Below are 14,999 nucleotides of genomic sequence, written 5' to 3'. Positions count from 1 at the left end.
TTCTACAAGTTCTATGGATGTAGTATAATAAGGATGTATAGCACTTTAATTGTAATGATCAAGGAACTAGGGTCCATATTAGTGACAGATTTTTTTTACTAGCTTCAGGCAATGTTTTTGTCTAAATAAAATATTGCTGGGCTCAGTTAATCTATCCAGCCAGTTTTCCAGAGCATATGAGGCATAAGTACCTCTTACTGAAGTTTAAAACCAGGATCACCAACTGGTCATAGGTAATGTGAAGAAAATGACCTGTCTTTACGATGCAGTGGCATTTACCATCTTGTTATTTTCCCTTCTCATTCTTTTTCTCTATTATTCTATTAGAATGTAGCCACTGAGAGAGGTCATGATTATGGAGGAGAGAGGTGACCTTACAAGATGGCAGTGGGGCCAGTCCCTTGGAAATATGAGTATCAGGACAGAGACTTTGAACTGTGCTCTATATTCCGTGTGGAGCCAGTACAGGAAGCAAAGCCTTGGGTGATGTGTTCACAACAACCTGTGTTGCTACACAAAGAGGCTGCTGCATTTTGTCCCAACTGGAGGCTTAGCTAGGCATGTGACTCCATTCCTAGATATGAGTTGCAGTAATCAAGCTTCAAGTTCATAAATACATGGGGGTCATGGTGGTTGTGACTGGGGTGCTATTTTCTGGCCAATTGCATATGGAAGTAGGTAGGGTTTTGCCAGGGCTGTTTGGGCATCCAGTAGCATTACAGCCCAAAGGACCCAAGGCTCTGGACTGAATTAACTGTCTGGGGGCAGATTCTATAAGCCGGATCTCTAACATTTGGGTCTTTTGTTGTAAATAACCACATTTTCTTGGCATAGTGTTTCCATGTCTTCTGGGACAGAACTTGTGATCAATCATTTTGTAATTGCACCTTATCTCCATTTGCTACCCATACTCCAAGATCTATCCTGTTCTGTAGTGCTTACCACTGACTCTTTCCTTTGAAAAGGTTCCACTCAGTTATCCACAGGATTAATTCTTGGCTTTGTTTTCTTATCTCTAGACAGTCTCTGAAAATAATGCTGTCCAGGACACAAAAAGGATAAACATTTGGAAATCTCCTTAATTTCTGCCTCTCTGAGTGTTCTGTGTTTATTAAACTAATTAATTCCTTTACATTCATGATGGGGAGCTGATTTTCCTGCTCTTCTCTTTTGGTTTGAACCATAATGATACTCAGATATTCAGGAAATAAGAGCAGATTCTCTCTAAGCAGATTCACTGTGTGTCCTGGGAAGAAGTTGACAGCGTACACTATAGTTCTTATCCTATTACAGATGGTGTTTTCTCTGCTAATACAGGAGCATTTAAGGGCATGATCCTCCCCCTGCAGAATGTGACTCCCATGGATTTGACTGGAAGTTACCTATATCCTGCAGAAGGAGAATTGGGCCCCACATATTCCTATTCACCATGCACAGCTTCCTCTTATTCCTTACCTGGCTTTTGCTTTGGTTTTCCTTGTAAATTCTGGGGATTAATTAGTTATATGACACCTGAGGTAGTTCTTAGATATGGTAGCCAGATACATAAATACTAAATATCTAACTGCTGTAAGTGTAAAAAATGGAATTTTCAGAACAGTTTTTAGAAATTCCTGCCACTTTTTATTTCCATTCAGCGAGCGTACTTGTTGTCTTCTTCTTTGAGGACTGCTGTTTTGAGGATAAAGCAGTATACTTCCAATAAAGAAGCAGCGTCTCCTCTAGTAGCATACCATATAGTATTGTATAGTGCATGTTAGTTTAAAGTAGATCCCATCTTTTATGCAAACTGTGTCCCAAAATGCTTTACTAAGTTAACTATGGTAATAGAGTTAAAATAAAATAAATGCAGAAAGAGAGACCTTTGTCTATTTAATAGGATTCACAGGGAACCAATAACAACAGTATTTGGCAGCAAACAGAAGATTATTTGAAATCGAATCACAATCGACTCTGCTTTTGTCATCTTGAAGTTCAACTGCTAGCTTAACTCGGATACTTTTTTCCTTTGTGTTCTTTAGTAGTTGTTATTGTGGATAAGCTGTTCTAATAAGGTCTTTATCTGTCCCTCTGTCTTTGGCTCTAACATGCCAGAGGCAGGCATTCCTTGCTGTTGATGCTGTGCTATGTCATTTAGGAAAGCTGCTTCAGCACTATCATAGGATACCATTCTGCCCTCTGGAGGATCAGAGACCCTCTATAGGCCCCATCCACATTTATAGACCCAGGACAACGGAGTGCAATGAAAATGATCGGGGGCTGGGGCACATGACTTACGAGGAGAGGCTGAGGGAACTGGGCTTGTTTAGTCTGCAGAAGAGAAGAGTGAGTGAGGATTTGATAGCAGCCTTCAGCTACCTGAAGGGGGGTTCCAAAGAGGATGGAGCTCGGTTGTTCTTAGTGGTGGCAAATGACAGAACAAGAAGCAATGGTCTCAAGTTGCAGTGGGGGATGTCTAGGTGGATATTAGGAAACATGAGTTCACTAGGAGGGTAGTGAAGCACTGGAATGGGTTACCTATGGAGGTGGTGGAATCTCCATCCTTAGAGGTTTTTAAGGCCCAGCTTGACAAAGCCCTGGCTGGGGTGATTTAGTTGGTGTTGGTCCTGCTTTGAGCAGGGGGTTGGACTAGATGACCTCTTGAGGTCTCTTCCAACTCTGATATTCTATGATTCTATGACCTTTACTGGCAGCTGATTGTCCATTGCCATTCCTGTTGACATGGGGCTGTCTGGCCTGGCTACTTGCACTAGCCAAATCTTTTGTGAAATTAGGTTCTTGCACAGGTGTGTACCTCCCATCTGTAGAAAATGGCAAAACCTCATTGTACAGATTCTAGTTCCTTTAAGCACACTCCCCCACCTTGTCCCCCCAGGCATGCGCCCATTGTGTATACTGTTATAGTGGTGGATCACCTGCTCTGGTGTCTACTCTTAACTCCTATTTATTGGCAAGAACAATCCCCCTGCCCTTGCTAGGAAAAAAGTTGTGAGAGTCTCATCATAAGTAGCGCACAGTAGATAAAGTAAATGAATCTCCATTGTCCAAAGTGACAATGAACATGACAAGGAAGACAATTCACTGCAAACATTCCATAAAGTCCAGGCAGCAGAACAAAGTAGATGATTAATTATTAGTCATATATAAACAACAGAGAGCAATAAAATGATTAGCGTATGAAACAGGATGCAATATCTTATGCACTGTTGGCAAGGTGATAAGCTCTTTGTAAAGGGACCATTCTCTTGTACATGAACAGATAGGTGGAGACAGCAAAGTGGATCAGAGGCAGACAATCCTTTTCTGGTTGAGGGATCATCTTGCATTTGGCCCAGATGAGTCCTACCACTCTGACTTTGCAAACCAACAAAAATCATCTTGTGAGCCTCTGACTATTGACCAGGGGTCTCCAGCCAAACCAGTTCTGCCCTTTCTCCTGATGCCTCCAGGAACTACCTGTGTTGGCAGGTGGCCATAAATGATCCTACACAGTCATGGCTTTTAGCCTGCTCCCACTCTCGTGTTGGAGCACAAGGAGCTTCATTTTTAGATAGTAGCTTGCTGACTTGATTTTACCAATGGAAAATGACATGAGGTTATTTCCCTAATTTGTGGAGACGGCTGAAGAGAAGCAAGAGTTAGAGCCCACAGCATCTCTGCTCTTAACTGGCAGGATTAAAATAGCCTTCCACCAGAAGAAGCAAAACTTTAAAGAGAAGGAGTTTCCTTAGAATTGGCAGATGAATACAGTACAAACTAACTAGACTTGGAACCTACATACTGGAGATCCTGCTTCCCTCCTCCCACAACTGTGATGGGTGGAGGCACTCTAGCTGGACTCTCAGAGTAAAGGTCCCAAATAACCTCTGTTTGTTGACTGTCAGTGCATGCTTTAGTGGAGGCTTTGGGGGTTGTTTGGAGGAGGAGAGTTTAGCATGAGGATAAATATAGTTGGGAGTTGTTTTGTGCTGGGTGGGTAGTTGATGGGTTTATTTCGATTAAGTGTATTTTTAACTTGTGGCAGAGGCAGCCTAGACTATTGGATATTAACATCAATCTCAGTACGCAAACAATCAGTTTATACAGCAAGAGTTCTGCTGTTTTAAAAGACAGACCGAGGCAAGGCAAGCTTTAGATTGTAAACTCTTTGGGGCAGGGACCATCTTTTTGTTCTGTCTTTGTACAGTGCCTAGCACATTGGGGTCCTGATCCAGAACTGGGGCTCCTAGGTATTACCACAATACAATTTAATTAATTAATTAATTATTAATGAGTAGACAACACCAGGGTGGAAATCATGATGAATGGATTTTGAGGCAGGATTTGGAGGAGGAGATCAAAGATGCTTCTGTCCTTCTTTCTCACTGAATATCATGGGTCTGATTGTGCATGTATGAAAGTGTCTTTCAAATCAATCTGACTTCCACATGAAAAGTGACTGTGAAATCAGGTTCTGTATGTCAAGGTGAATTTTGTATTTTATAAATCAATCTCCATCCTAGAAAACATTTACTCTTCCAGAACACAGATCCTGCCATTTGAACAAAGAAAACTGCAAGAGAAGAATCTGCAAGGATGACTCCAAGACCCATCGGTGCAAGTGTTCGAATGGATTTGTTTTGAGTAGAAATAGGCAATACTGTGAAGGTAATATATGGTTCAAAACATGGGATGGATAGGGAAGCTGGATACGCTTTCTCCCACACTTTAACCTTTTCTCAAATCTTGAATTACGTTTTTTTTGGAGGTTCTAAAAATTTCAGTTTGCTTTCTTTTTTTCCTTATCATATTTCGTTTTCACATGTCCGGGTTCTGACTGAATCTAGAAGCAGAAGTACCAAAATACCTCAAGAAAGTCTGTTCTTTGTGAAATGTTGCAGTGTCAGTTTGGATTAGTCAGATGATGTTCAGATAAGCGTGCATAATTTTGTGTGTTTATAAGAATTGAAATGAATCAAACTCCAAGGGTAAAATGGTCAAAACGTGCCTAAGTGATGTAGGCACCTCAGTCACATTTTCCAAAGTTACTCAATTGCCTAAACCTCTTACTTTTCAAAGTTTTACCTCGCTTGTTTTAATCCAAATTAAACAATCCAGTATTTTCCTTTGAACTTTTTTCTTTAATTTGTAAAACTTGTTTTAAGGTAAAATGTATAAAAGGTATTAATCACTCAGGAGCCAGATTTATAAAGGTATTTAGGCCCTTAAAGATGCAGATAGGTGCCAAATAGGATTTTCAAAAGTGTCTAAGCAGGTTAGGTGCCTAACTTCTATTGAAATAAAATTGAATCACTTTAGAAAGTGGAACTTAGGATCCTAAATCATTTAGGTGCTTTTGAAAATTTTGCCCTAAGTCACTGAGGCACCTAAATACCTTTAAAAAATTGGCCCTTAGGCACTTAAAATTTGTACTCTTCATAATTATAAATCAGTACATTATCTAGCTTGTTTGACTGAACTCTACAAGCTTGCTTTTCATAGTTTATTAAAACCAGCATATTTGACAAAAGAACTATCCTATCTTCAGTAGAACAACTAAATAAGAATTTCTTCTAGAACCTTGTGTTGCTTAGCTTTATTAATCCATGACCTTGCATGTATTAAATGTATAATGACCCTACTGTGTCATACATTTGTTTCTCTTGTCAGATGTCAATGAATGTGCTTTTTGGAACCATGGCTGTACTCTGGGATGTGTAAATATCCCTGGCTCCTATTACTGTACATGCCCAAGAGGTTTTGTTCTGCTGCCTGATAGAAAAACATGTCATGGTAAGTAGCTGCAATACATAAACATCTAAGCACTGATCCTGGAATCGTCACTTACACAAACCTAGTGTTGCTACATTTCTCTCTTCCAGCCCTTTAATGTGTAAGTTACATCAGCTTAGACTCAGTGAACCAAATTTAGAGGTCATGTCTGAGGAAGTATAAGCAGTGCTTAATTTGTGCCAGGACTTGCCAGGGCTGAAGCCCCCACCACCCTGCCAGCACCTCTCTGCTTGGCAGTTCATAGCCCTGGCACCTCTGGGCTTGCTCTTCCAGTTGTGAATATAATAAAAAATTGCTTGAGCCCCGGCACCTAATTGCTTGAGCCCTTGCACCTCTTTAATTACAAATTAAGCACCAGCTATAAATTACATATGGATAATCAAGTGTGAGTCTCATGGAGCCTACAGGAGTTAACTAAGCATCCAAATCCTAGGATGTTTACCTCAACCAGTTCCAAGCTATGAACCTCAACTTTTGGGGTTCTCCCATCCCTGGCTGTGTATATACTTTTGCAATGTTGACAATGGGTTTTTGCAACATTGGTGATAAATATCACAAAGCAATATATAAGGTAGAGAATGTAGGAGGTAGTGAATTTTTTTTCTCTTGCTTGGTCTTAAAGAGATCTTTAGGAACAACCTGAGAGAGTATCCATTTGGAGATAATGATAATTAAGGTAATCGTATAAAATAATATAAAACTCACCAAAATACACACAGGTAGGTAGGAGTCTTGTGGACTTTGGATTCCCGATTTATTTGGAGAACCTTTCCTGAAGAGTTTTTCAAATGATAGCAACTTTGAGATGATTTTGGGGAAAATCACAAACATTTCTAGCAGTTAGGTTAAATTGCAACATCCTCTCACTTCTCATGACCATATAAGGAAGTGATTATACCTGAGAAAGTGATTTTGGTTTTATTTTGTGAGGTATTATTTTCCATCTACTGACGTATTCGGTAAGTGGTATAACCCTAATATAAGATGACAAGTAACACGTATTTAGAACATAGCATATGTGAGTAGGAAAGATGCCACATATGCTAAATAAACATATGCTGTGTGCTTATCCGGCTTCAAACAGCTTGCAGATAGTACAATGAACCATAATGTTTAACATAATATAGATTCTCGTGGTTGATTAATAATGGAAATAATATATCCCCAAAGCATGAAAATTGAAATCACACCTCCGTTTCATTCCCCAGAGATAGAAAGATTGTCATTTTCTGACGTATATCATTTTGAAGCTTAGCCAGTCATTTCTATAGATTCACATCTTACAGTTCCTAGTATTTTTGTTATATGAAATACATATAATACGTACTCTTGGAATAAGTATCCAATATGCTCTGATATATCAAAATGGAAAGTAGGATAATTTCTTTTTCTTGGAATATCTTGTATAAATTGATGTTCTGATCATCACCTTTATAATTTGAAAGGTTAGGAATGCTGCTTTTTTTGGTTTTGTTTTTCTGTGTAATATTATCCTTGTGTTAGACCCTTCACATTTTCTGGCTGCGATGTGAAATGATCTCTTTATTACACACTTTTCTAGATTTGTTTCTCAGCAGGGTTATGAATTTGACAAGCTCATATATTCCCAGTCAGTTGGTCTAATGGGATATCATTTCCTGAACATTTTAAAATTTCCCTTTTTGCTACTCCAGATCTTTAGAAGCACTTTAGTAACTGATCTGGATGAATTAAGTAATTTCAACAGTGTTTTATTCATGTTTGATTGGTCTAATTGTTTAGTCATAGTTTCATTCATTTAGAATTGCCCAGGCAAGATGGAATTTGGCCACACAAATCTTTCTTTTAATTTTTATTCCTAGCCATGATTCTATTGTTCTGTTCTGTGTAGGTTTTTATACCACACTCAGAATCACCCATTAGGTTCCTAATTTCCATTGAAATCATTGAGGATCTGAGTCCAAGTGCCTCTACACCTATTTCTGTGAGGCAGATCTAGCTGCTGACTGTAAGACTTGGGAATATGAACACCTAAATCCCCACTGTATGTGGGAACCAGAAAGAGATTTTGTGTACCTAGCCAATTTGGTCAGGAAACAAAGGTGAACCCCACCCCCCACCTCCAGTGCACAGAGATGGATAAAGCATCAAGCGTCAGCTTTATTAGCATAATTGTGGGGTAAACTGTGTTTTAATCCCTACCAGGTGTTGAGAGGGTCATTATGAGAGGACAAAGTTTTACAGAATAACCAGCAAGAGGGAGTTTTCCAGTACACCCACATCTCCTCTGTCTTTCGTGGCTGCTCTTGGCCCAGCAGGAGAAATGCCTGCAGAGGGAGGGCTGAGTGTCTCTCTCCCAAGACTGAGCCAGCCAGGACTCAGGGAAGCATTCCTCCTGCTGGTCCCCTTAAACTCCCAACCCCAGCTGATGTGGGGTGGGGGATGCAGGGTGTGACATGTGCACAATGTTTTGCAGATCTTGTAAAGAGATTTTGCGCAAGTTTGCTCACAACAGCCTGTAACAGGGCAGCCTGCTCCTTTAAAGGTCTGGAGGCCTTGAGTCAGCCCTGTTCAACCACCCCCATCTGTGCCATAATTAGCTGCCTCCCAGCCTGAGTGGGAGGGAAAAATAGGGTCAGCAGATAGCTCGGTGAACACCTGGGTCTCCTAGGGCTGACAGAAGTCAGCTGTGGGGAGGAACTCCAGGAAGCAGGTTAGGCTCTTGTGGAAGGGGGTTTGCTAGAAGCTGGGAATTCCAGAGAGCTGTGGGAGTGATTTCAGGGCAGGGCCGCCCAGAGTGGGGGGGCAAGAGGGGCAATTTGCCCCAGGCCCCGAGCCCCACGGGGGCCCCCACCAGAGTTTTTCGGGGCCCCTGGAGCGGGGTCCCTCACTCGCTCCGGGGTGCCCGGCAAACTCTTGCGGGGCCGGGCGCAGGAGCTTCTGCCGCTCCCGGTCTTCGCCGGCGGGGGGTCCTTCCGCTCCGGGGCGGAAGGACCCCCCACTGGCGAATTACCTCCGAAGACGGAGCGGGACCCGCCGCCGAAGTGCAGCCCGGTCTTCGGCGGTAATTCGGTGGCGGGGGGCCCTTCTGTTCCGGGACCCACCGCCGAAGTGCCCTGAAGACCCGCGGCGGGGCCCCCCTCCGCCGAATTACCGCCGAAGACCGGGCTGCGCTTCGGCGGCGGGTCCTGCTTCGGCGGTAATTCGGCAGCGCCCCGCCGCGGGTCTTCGGGGCACTTCGGCGGCGGGTCCCGGAACGGAAGGGCCCTCCGCCGCCGAAGACCCCGGGCCCCCGGAATCCTCTGGGCGGCCCTGTTTCAGGGAAAGGAGACCGGGAATCCGTGCTCTCTGACAGAGCAGGGAAGATTTAAAAGTAGTCCAGGAGGGGTGCTGCCCTGTGAGGGGAAGGCTGAGGGAACCTACATCAGAGGAGGAGACTGAGGCAGTGTGCCTGCATCACTGTGTTTGACCAGGAGGGGAGATTGGTGCAGTCTAATGTGTTCCTTTGTTGAGGCCCTAAAATTATGTAACCCTCCACTAGGATTTACACAGCTTCCTTAGGTTTGTCATGGAAAACAGTTGGAAACATGGTCTTGGAAAGTCTGTGTGGTTACCAATACAACTGGGCTCTTTAACTGACTTTCCCTTTGTGCGTGATTAGGATAAGCATGTATGTGTATTACGTTCCTTCAGTGCTACCTGTGCTGTGTTTTGTTTTCAGACAGTGGTTGAAAAATGCCTTTTCTTTTACATGCTACACTTACCCATGGGGGAAAGAAGAAAATTTATTTAAAATAATATGTCTGTGGGGCAGCATTGTCCTGTGAAAATTCAGTCGTACCTCTGTTGCCCAGGTGTATTTTAAAGGGGTTTAATTTCACCACTGTACATGCCACTGTTATTTTTCACAGGTTAGCAATTTGGGTGTGTTCTGTATCTCATGAAATCTCACCCTCACAGCATGTTACTATTGGCTGCTAGTCTGGCACTCGTCCCTAAACTGTCCTGGGCTTCATTGTGGCATTTAGGCATAGGCAATGAGGCACTCTCTATCCCAGGAGTAGCATGCTCCAAAAGGCATAAGCCTGTTTTGGTGCCCGGTGGGATGGGGGAGGCTCCACTATGGTGCTGTAGGATGGTACAGTCTGCTTCCCTTGGTGCATCTGGCCTGCTTGGGAGCTTTTGCTCTGCTTCTCTGCATCTCCATTTGGATGAAGTGTGCACCTAGGGGCACACAGAGGGAGAAGCAGTTCCTGTGTTCTCCTGAGCTCAGGGACTGCGGTTGTGACAGGCCCTTGCATGGAATGCAAAGGCTTAGGGAGGAGGACCTATTGCAATCTCTCTCTCTCTCTTTGGGTGATTTATTTGTGGTACTATCTTACATGCAGCTACTTGGGACTGGAAACATGTTCAACACCGCTCATCACTCTGTCAATCCAAGGAACCTATCAGCTTAGTATTTAAGTGCTAAACAGAGATATAAGGTGAGAAGAAGATAATCTGCTTCTGAGACAGGCAACGGACCAAGCATGGATTAATTTAACTCCTAGATTACCGCTATCACTTCTATAATACAAAATGACTCCCACCCAATGCAATGCGCACATAGTCACACGACCAGCACATTCTCTCAACTAAGCAGAGAGATGGAATAGTGGAAGCCCACACAGTAGCCTGAAACTTTGATGATTCCCTGCTTATTATATAAGTCTCTCCATTCTAAAGCCATAAATTCCTATTAGGGTATTAATGTAAGGTCACTTTCTAGACCTTCAGTTTTCTAGAGGTCAGGAAAATGCATTGCAGAACACAGTTGTCTTGGATAAGGAATATTTACAGCAGCTATGTATCATTCAAGCCAGCAGACACAGAAGCATCGGTGGGAAACGTGCATATGTTCCAGTATCCGTCCTCCCAACAGATGTTACCATATGGCACTAAGGCAGTGTAAAGAAACAAATATGTTGGCTGGAAGGAGGACATCTTAGGCTGTTCTCTTCTCTAATTACTTGAAAGGAAAAGAGAATTAATGAAGGAAACCTAAAGATGCAGTTGGCGCTGTCAACAGTTGTGATGGAAAGTCCAGTCAGTTCTGTGCTTTCTGGAAAGCCTATTTTCTCCCACAGGAAGTAATGGCAGAATTTACCATAATGGTATTCAAGAAAAAAAGGAATAGTTTTGTATTTATTTATAAATATACGCCTATTATGAGCCTCTTCATGAATTTACCAGAAGAATTGAAAGAATCATAACAAGTCTTCTGCCCACAATAGGCAGTATAACAGTTACTGAGACTGATGACAATTTACAATTCCTTGCCAAGACAAATAGTTACTTGATATCTCACCTTTCTTGTGTGCCTGGAAGAGCAACAGTTAAGACTCTGGTGGACTGAGAGAATATGTTCCAGAGTCAGAACACTGCATTTCCAATCCCTAATGGTTAAATACAGGCTCTGCCTGGAGGAATTACCACAGCAGTATTTAAAGAGACAAACAGCACTTTAGGGAACTAGAACCCCCCCATATTAATTGGATACTAGTGGGATTAGCTGCTAATCTGGTGATTTTTGTTCATATGCACATAATTGAATTAATCAATATACTGCAAGGAAGAAATTTTCCTTTGTGGAATGTTGGCAAGGAACTTAATTTTTTTTTATTTCCCCCCACTCTTCTTTGGATCAGTGATCAAATGTTGGGAACAGGTGATTGTATCCCATGTGATCGATTTCTTGTGATGGCTGAATGGGGGAAGGGCATGCATTGGTAGCTCTAGGTTTTCCCCACCATGTTCTTTTGCCTTTAGTTACTGTTGTTATTTATTGTTTGCATTACTGTAGCACTTAGGTACTGTACCTACACTGCAGCTGAGAGAGCGCTTCCCAGCTGGGGTAGACAGACTCGCACTAGCTTTTAGCTGAGCTAAAAATAGCAGAGAGGACATTGTGGCAATGACAAAGACTCAGGGCAGCGGGTGACTAGCCTTACATCAGTATCCACCATCCATGGCTCAGCTGCCTTTGTCCCTTTATCCCAAGAATCTCCAGTTGACTCCAAGGAAATGGAAGTGCAGCCCCCCTTGGTGTAGTGATGCAGCTCGGTGAGTCAGCGTTTAACCCTTCTATTGTCTTCTGAACACTCAGCTGCAAGCACGCCATCAGACAGCCTTCTGTATTTGCAGTCGAGACTGAGCAGAAGAGGTCTGTTGCATGACTGCTTCGTGATCACAGGCGCAAAGCCAGATTTTGGCAAATCTTTGGTGTGAGGCCAGCAAAACTGTGAACTCGAGTAAAAGTACCAGGAATGACCACACATACCAGCAAATAGCAAAGAAGCTGGCAGTGTTGCAAATTTAGTGGAGTGGTGACCAGCGCAGGGAGCAGATTACGTAGTTTAGGACGGAGCTGACAGGAGCAAGAACCACACCTTAGGCAACTCGCTGCCATCATGTCTGTTTTATGAAGAGTTTGATCAGGTGCCGGGCACTGTGCCAAGCACAGAACCAACTGTGGTGCATGATGACCTGGTTGGTGCTCTCGTGGCCCCAGAATCCAGCCTGGGGACTGTTGGGATGGGAGTCATCAGCAGGTGCTGAGTGGGGACAGTGAAGTGACTCTGTCACTGAAATTGGTCCCAGAGGAGGCTTTGGAGCAGGAGCAGCAGCAACACATCCAGGGGCCATACTCTGAGGAGCTGTTTGATGCCTCAGCCTGCTGTGGAGCTTGCAGCAGACACAGAAGGAACAGAAACTTCCCTGAGTGTGGTAAGTTTCTGGCTCCGTTTTAATGTTTGTTGATACTGTAAGGGGAGGGATTTCCATTCTATGAACCAATGCAAAAGTTATTAGAAGCCCCAGCTGGCACAAGTATCTCCAGCCCCAGAGTTGGCGCCTATGCTGGATAGGGCCAACGAGCAGGTCCAGTATCAAAGATAGAGGAACTTGTGGCTAGAGGAAAGGCATGGCAAGAGGAAAGGCTCAGGCTGGCTGTACAGCTTGAGGACAGGGTTTCGGTGCAGTTCTTGGACCAGGAATGGTGGCTAAGGCAGGGGGAGAGAGCTCAGCAGAAAGAACTGTTTGAGTGGTTGATACCACTAAAAGCAACAAGAGTACTGGTTTCTGCTACATGACCCACACCACGGCGTGAGTCCCCTATGTGGTACCAAGAGATGCAGACCAGAAACAGCTTGCAAAACGCCATGGCTGGGTGGCCCTTGCAGTCAGGCTTCATGAGTGGCTGGGCAGGGCATGGAGTGCCTCCACCTCTGCCTTGGTGCCAGGTATATGGTGAATGGGGGCCCAAGGGACATGTAGTGGTAGGGGGTGTCTGTCTTGAATATGGTTTCAGTGTTTGCACTTGTTCATGTGCTTTTAGTTTTTGCTAAGGTTCTGTTGGTAGTGGTGAAGTAATGGCAGCTGGCCTTCCTGGCAGTGGGTGAATGTACTTTTCAAATTCATATTTATAAATAAATATCTTTATTTTATCAAGAAAGTTTATTGCTGTCACTGCATCACTTCAAACACTTTGTATTTAAAATAATAAAGGTTCACCTCTGGCTTCACAAAGATTGTGAAGAGCACCGCAAGCCACAGTAATGCTCACAGCATTGATGACACTGGAATCCAAGAGTATGTAGAGGTCTCTAACAGGATTTCATTCTACCAAATGCATTCAACAACCATTCTGCACCTGCTCAGAGTGTAATCAATGCATCTTTTTCCAGGGCCTCAGAAGTCAGATACAGTTTCATAAGCCAAGACAAAAGGGGATACTCAGGGTCCCCCAGAATAACAGTGGGGACAGTAATTCTGTTTGTCATTTGGTGGGAATAGTGTCCCAGTCTATCCATGAATGCAGATTCCCAATGGGCAGAAAACCATGCCATTATGAACTTTCCCAGTGTAGCCCTCTGTTGACATTCATAAATCGACCTCTCTGTCCACAAGGGCCTGCATAACAATGGAGTAGTACCCTTTGTGGTTTGTGTAGTTGTGTGCTCCTTGAGGAGTGCAAAGTATGGGTACATGAGTTGCATTAATGGCCCCCGGTGCTGTTTGGAAACCTCATTCTCTCAAAACCAGCAATTACTTCTGGAATATCTTTTATGCCCGCCACCTAGGGGTAAACCAGATGCCTGATTATCTCAGAAACCTCAGCCATAACTTTACCCACCATTGACTTTCCAGAACCAAACTGGTTGGTAACAGATGTATAGCATTTTGGGGTTGCTATAACTGGAAGCTGGCTACCTGCTTTTGGATGGGCATTGGCCACCCTCATGTGTGTCTTTACACTGGAGGATCAAGGCAAGCTGTTTGCAGAGCTCCAGAAATGTAGCTTTCTTCATGCAAAAGTTCTGGATAAACTGCTGGTCATCCCACATCTGCATGATGATGTGGTCCTGCTCCATAAAAGTCAGTCTACATAGTGGGCTTCAGCAGCTATGGCAAGTGTCACGAGCAGCATCAGCCAGTTCGAGTCTGCCATATCTGTGTCCTCTTCCTCCTGCTCCATCATTAGCTCTGTCAGGTGCCTTTGGTGGGTCAGAAAGTGCTGCCAAAATGTCCACCTGAAACTCACAGAAGCTCTGCCTAAAGTGCAAGCAAGAGAAGTTCTTCAAATGGCACCTCCTCCATAATGCTGGCTCTACTAGCTGGAGCGTACAGACCAAAATGATGGCTCAGCAGGATGTGTGGGTTGGCTGTTCAAACTTCCTGTAATGTACAGGGTGGACGGTCAAGTTTTCTCAAAGTTCACCATGGTCAAAGGGCTAAAGCAGCCACATTTCAGGAGGGCTCTAGGGAGTCTGGGACATGGTTGGTTTGACTCAGTTCTGCATGTTGCAGTGTGGATGCCAGAGCCCCAGATTTGAACCCAAGTTAGAAAATTCTTAAAGTAGGATTGACAATCAGTGTAGATGCTCAAACCCTGGTTTCTGTAACCCAAGGTCCACCGACTCGAGTCCTGCTAACCCTGAGTTTATATTCCAGTGTAGATCTACCCTACACTGGAATAAAAGACCTGTGGCACTGCCATGGCTGGCCTGGGTCAGCTGACTTGGGTTTGGAGGGCTCGGCTGCAGAACTATAAATTGCCGTGTAGATGTTTGGGCTCGGGCTGGAGCCTGGGTTCTGGGACTGTCCCTCCTTGTCCAAATGTCTACACAGCAATTTTGCAGCCTGAGCCAGCTAACCCAGGGAAGCCATGGGTTTTAACTGCTGTGTAGACATACCCTTAGAGGCTCTAG

At 43.8% G+C, this 14,999-nt stretch overlaps 1 protein-coding gene across 2 annotated transcripts in view; it reads left to right on the top strand.

Moving 5' to 3' along the window:
• The window catches only part of EGF (epidermal growth factor), a 98,814-nt gene that overhangs the window by 34,703 nt on the left and 49,112 nt on the right, over positions 1 to 14,999 (top strand). For both annotated transcript variants that reach the window (XM_039542322.1, XM_039542321.1), the window contains exons 7-8: positions 4,522 to 4,647; positions 5,650 to 5,772. In XM_039542322.1, the coding sequence (XP_039398256.1) occupies positions 4,522 to 4,647; positions 5,650 to 5,772 (249 nt within the window). The remainder of the gene's footprint in view (positions 1 to 4,521; positions 4,648 to 5,649; positions 5,773 to 14,999) is intronic.

This window comes from Mauremys reevesii, linkage group 5 (genome assembly GCF_016161935.1).
Source record: "Mauremys reevesii isolate NIE-2019 linkage group 5, ASM1616193v1, whole genome shotgun sequence".
NCBI classification, from domain to species: domain Eukaryota; kingdom Metazoa; phylum Chordata; order Testudines; family Geoemydidae; genus Mauremys; species Mauremys reevesii.
Note: the sequence above shows the minus strand (reverse complement) of the source record. Positions and strands in the feature narration are given on the sequence as shown.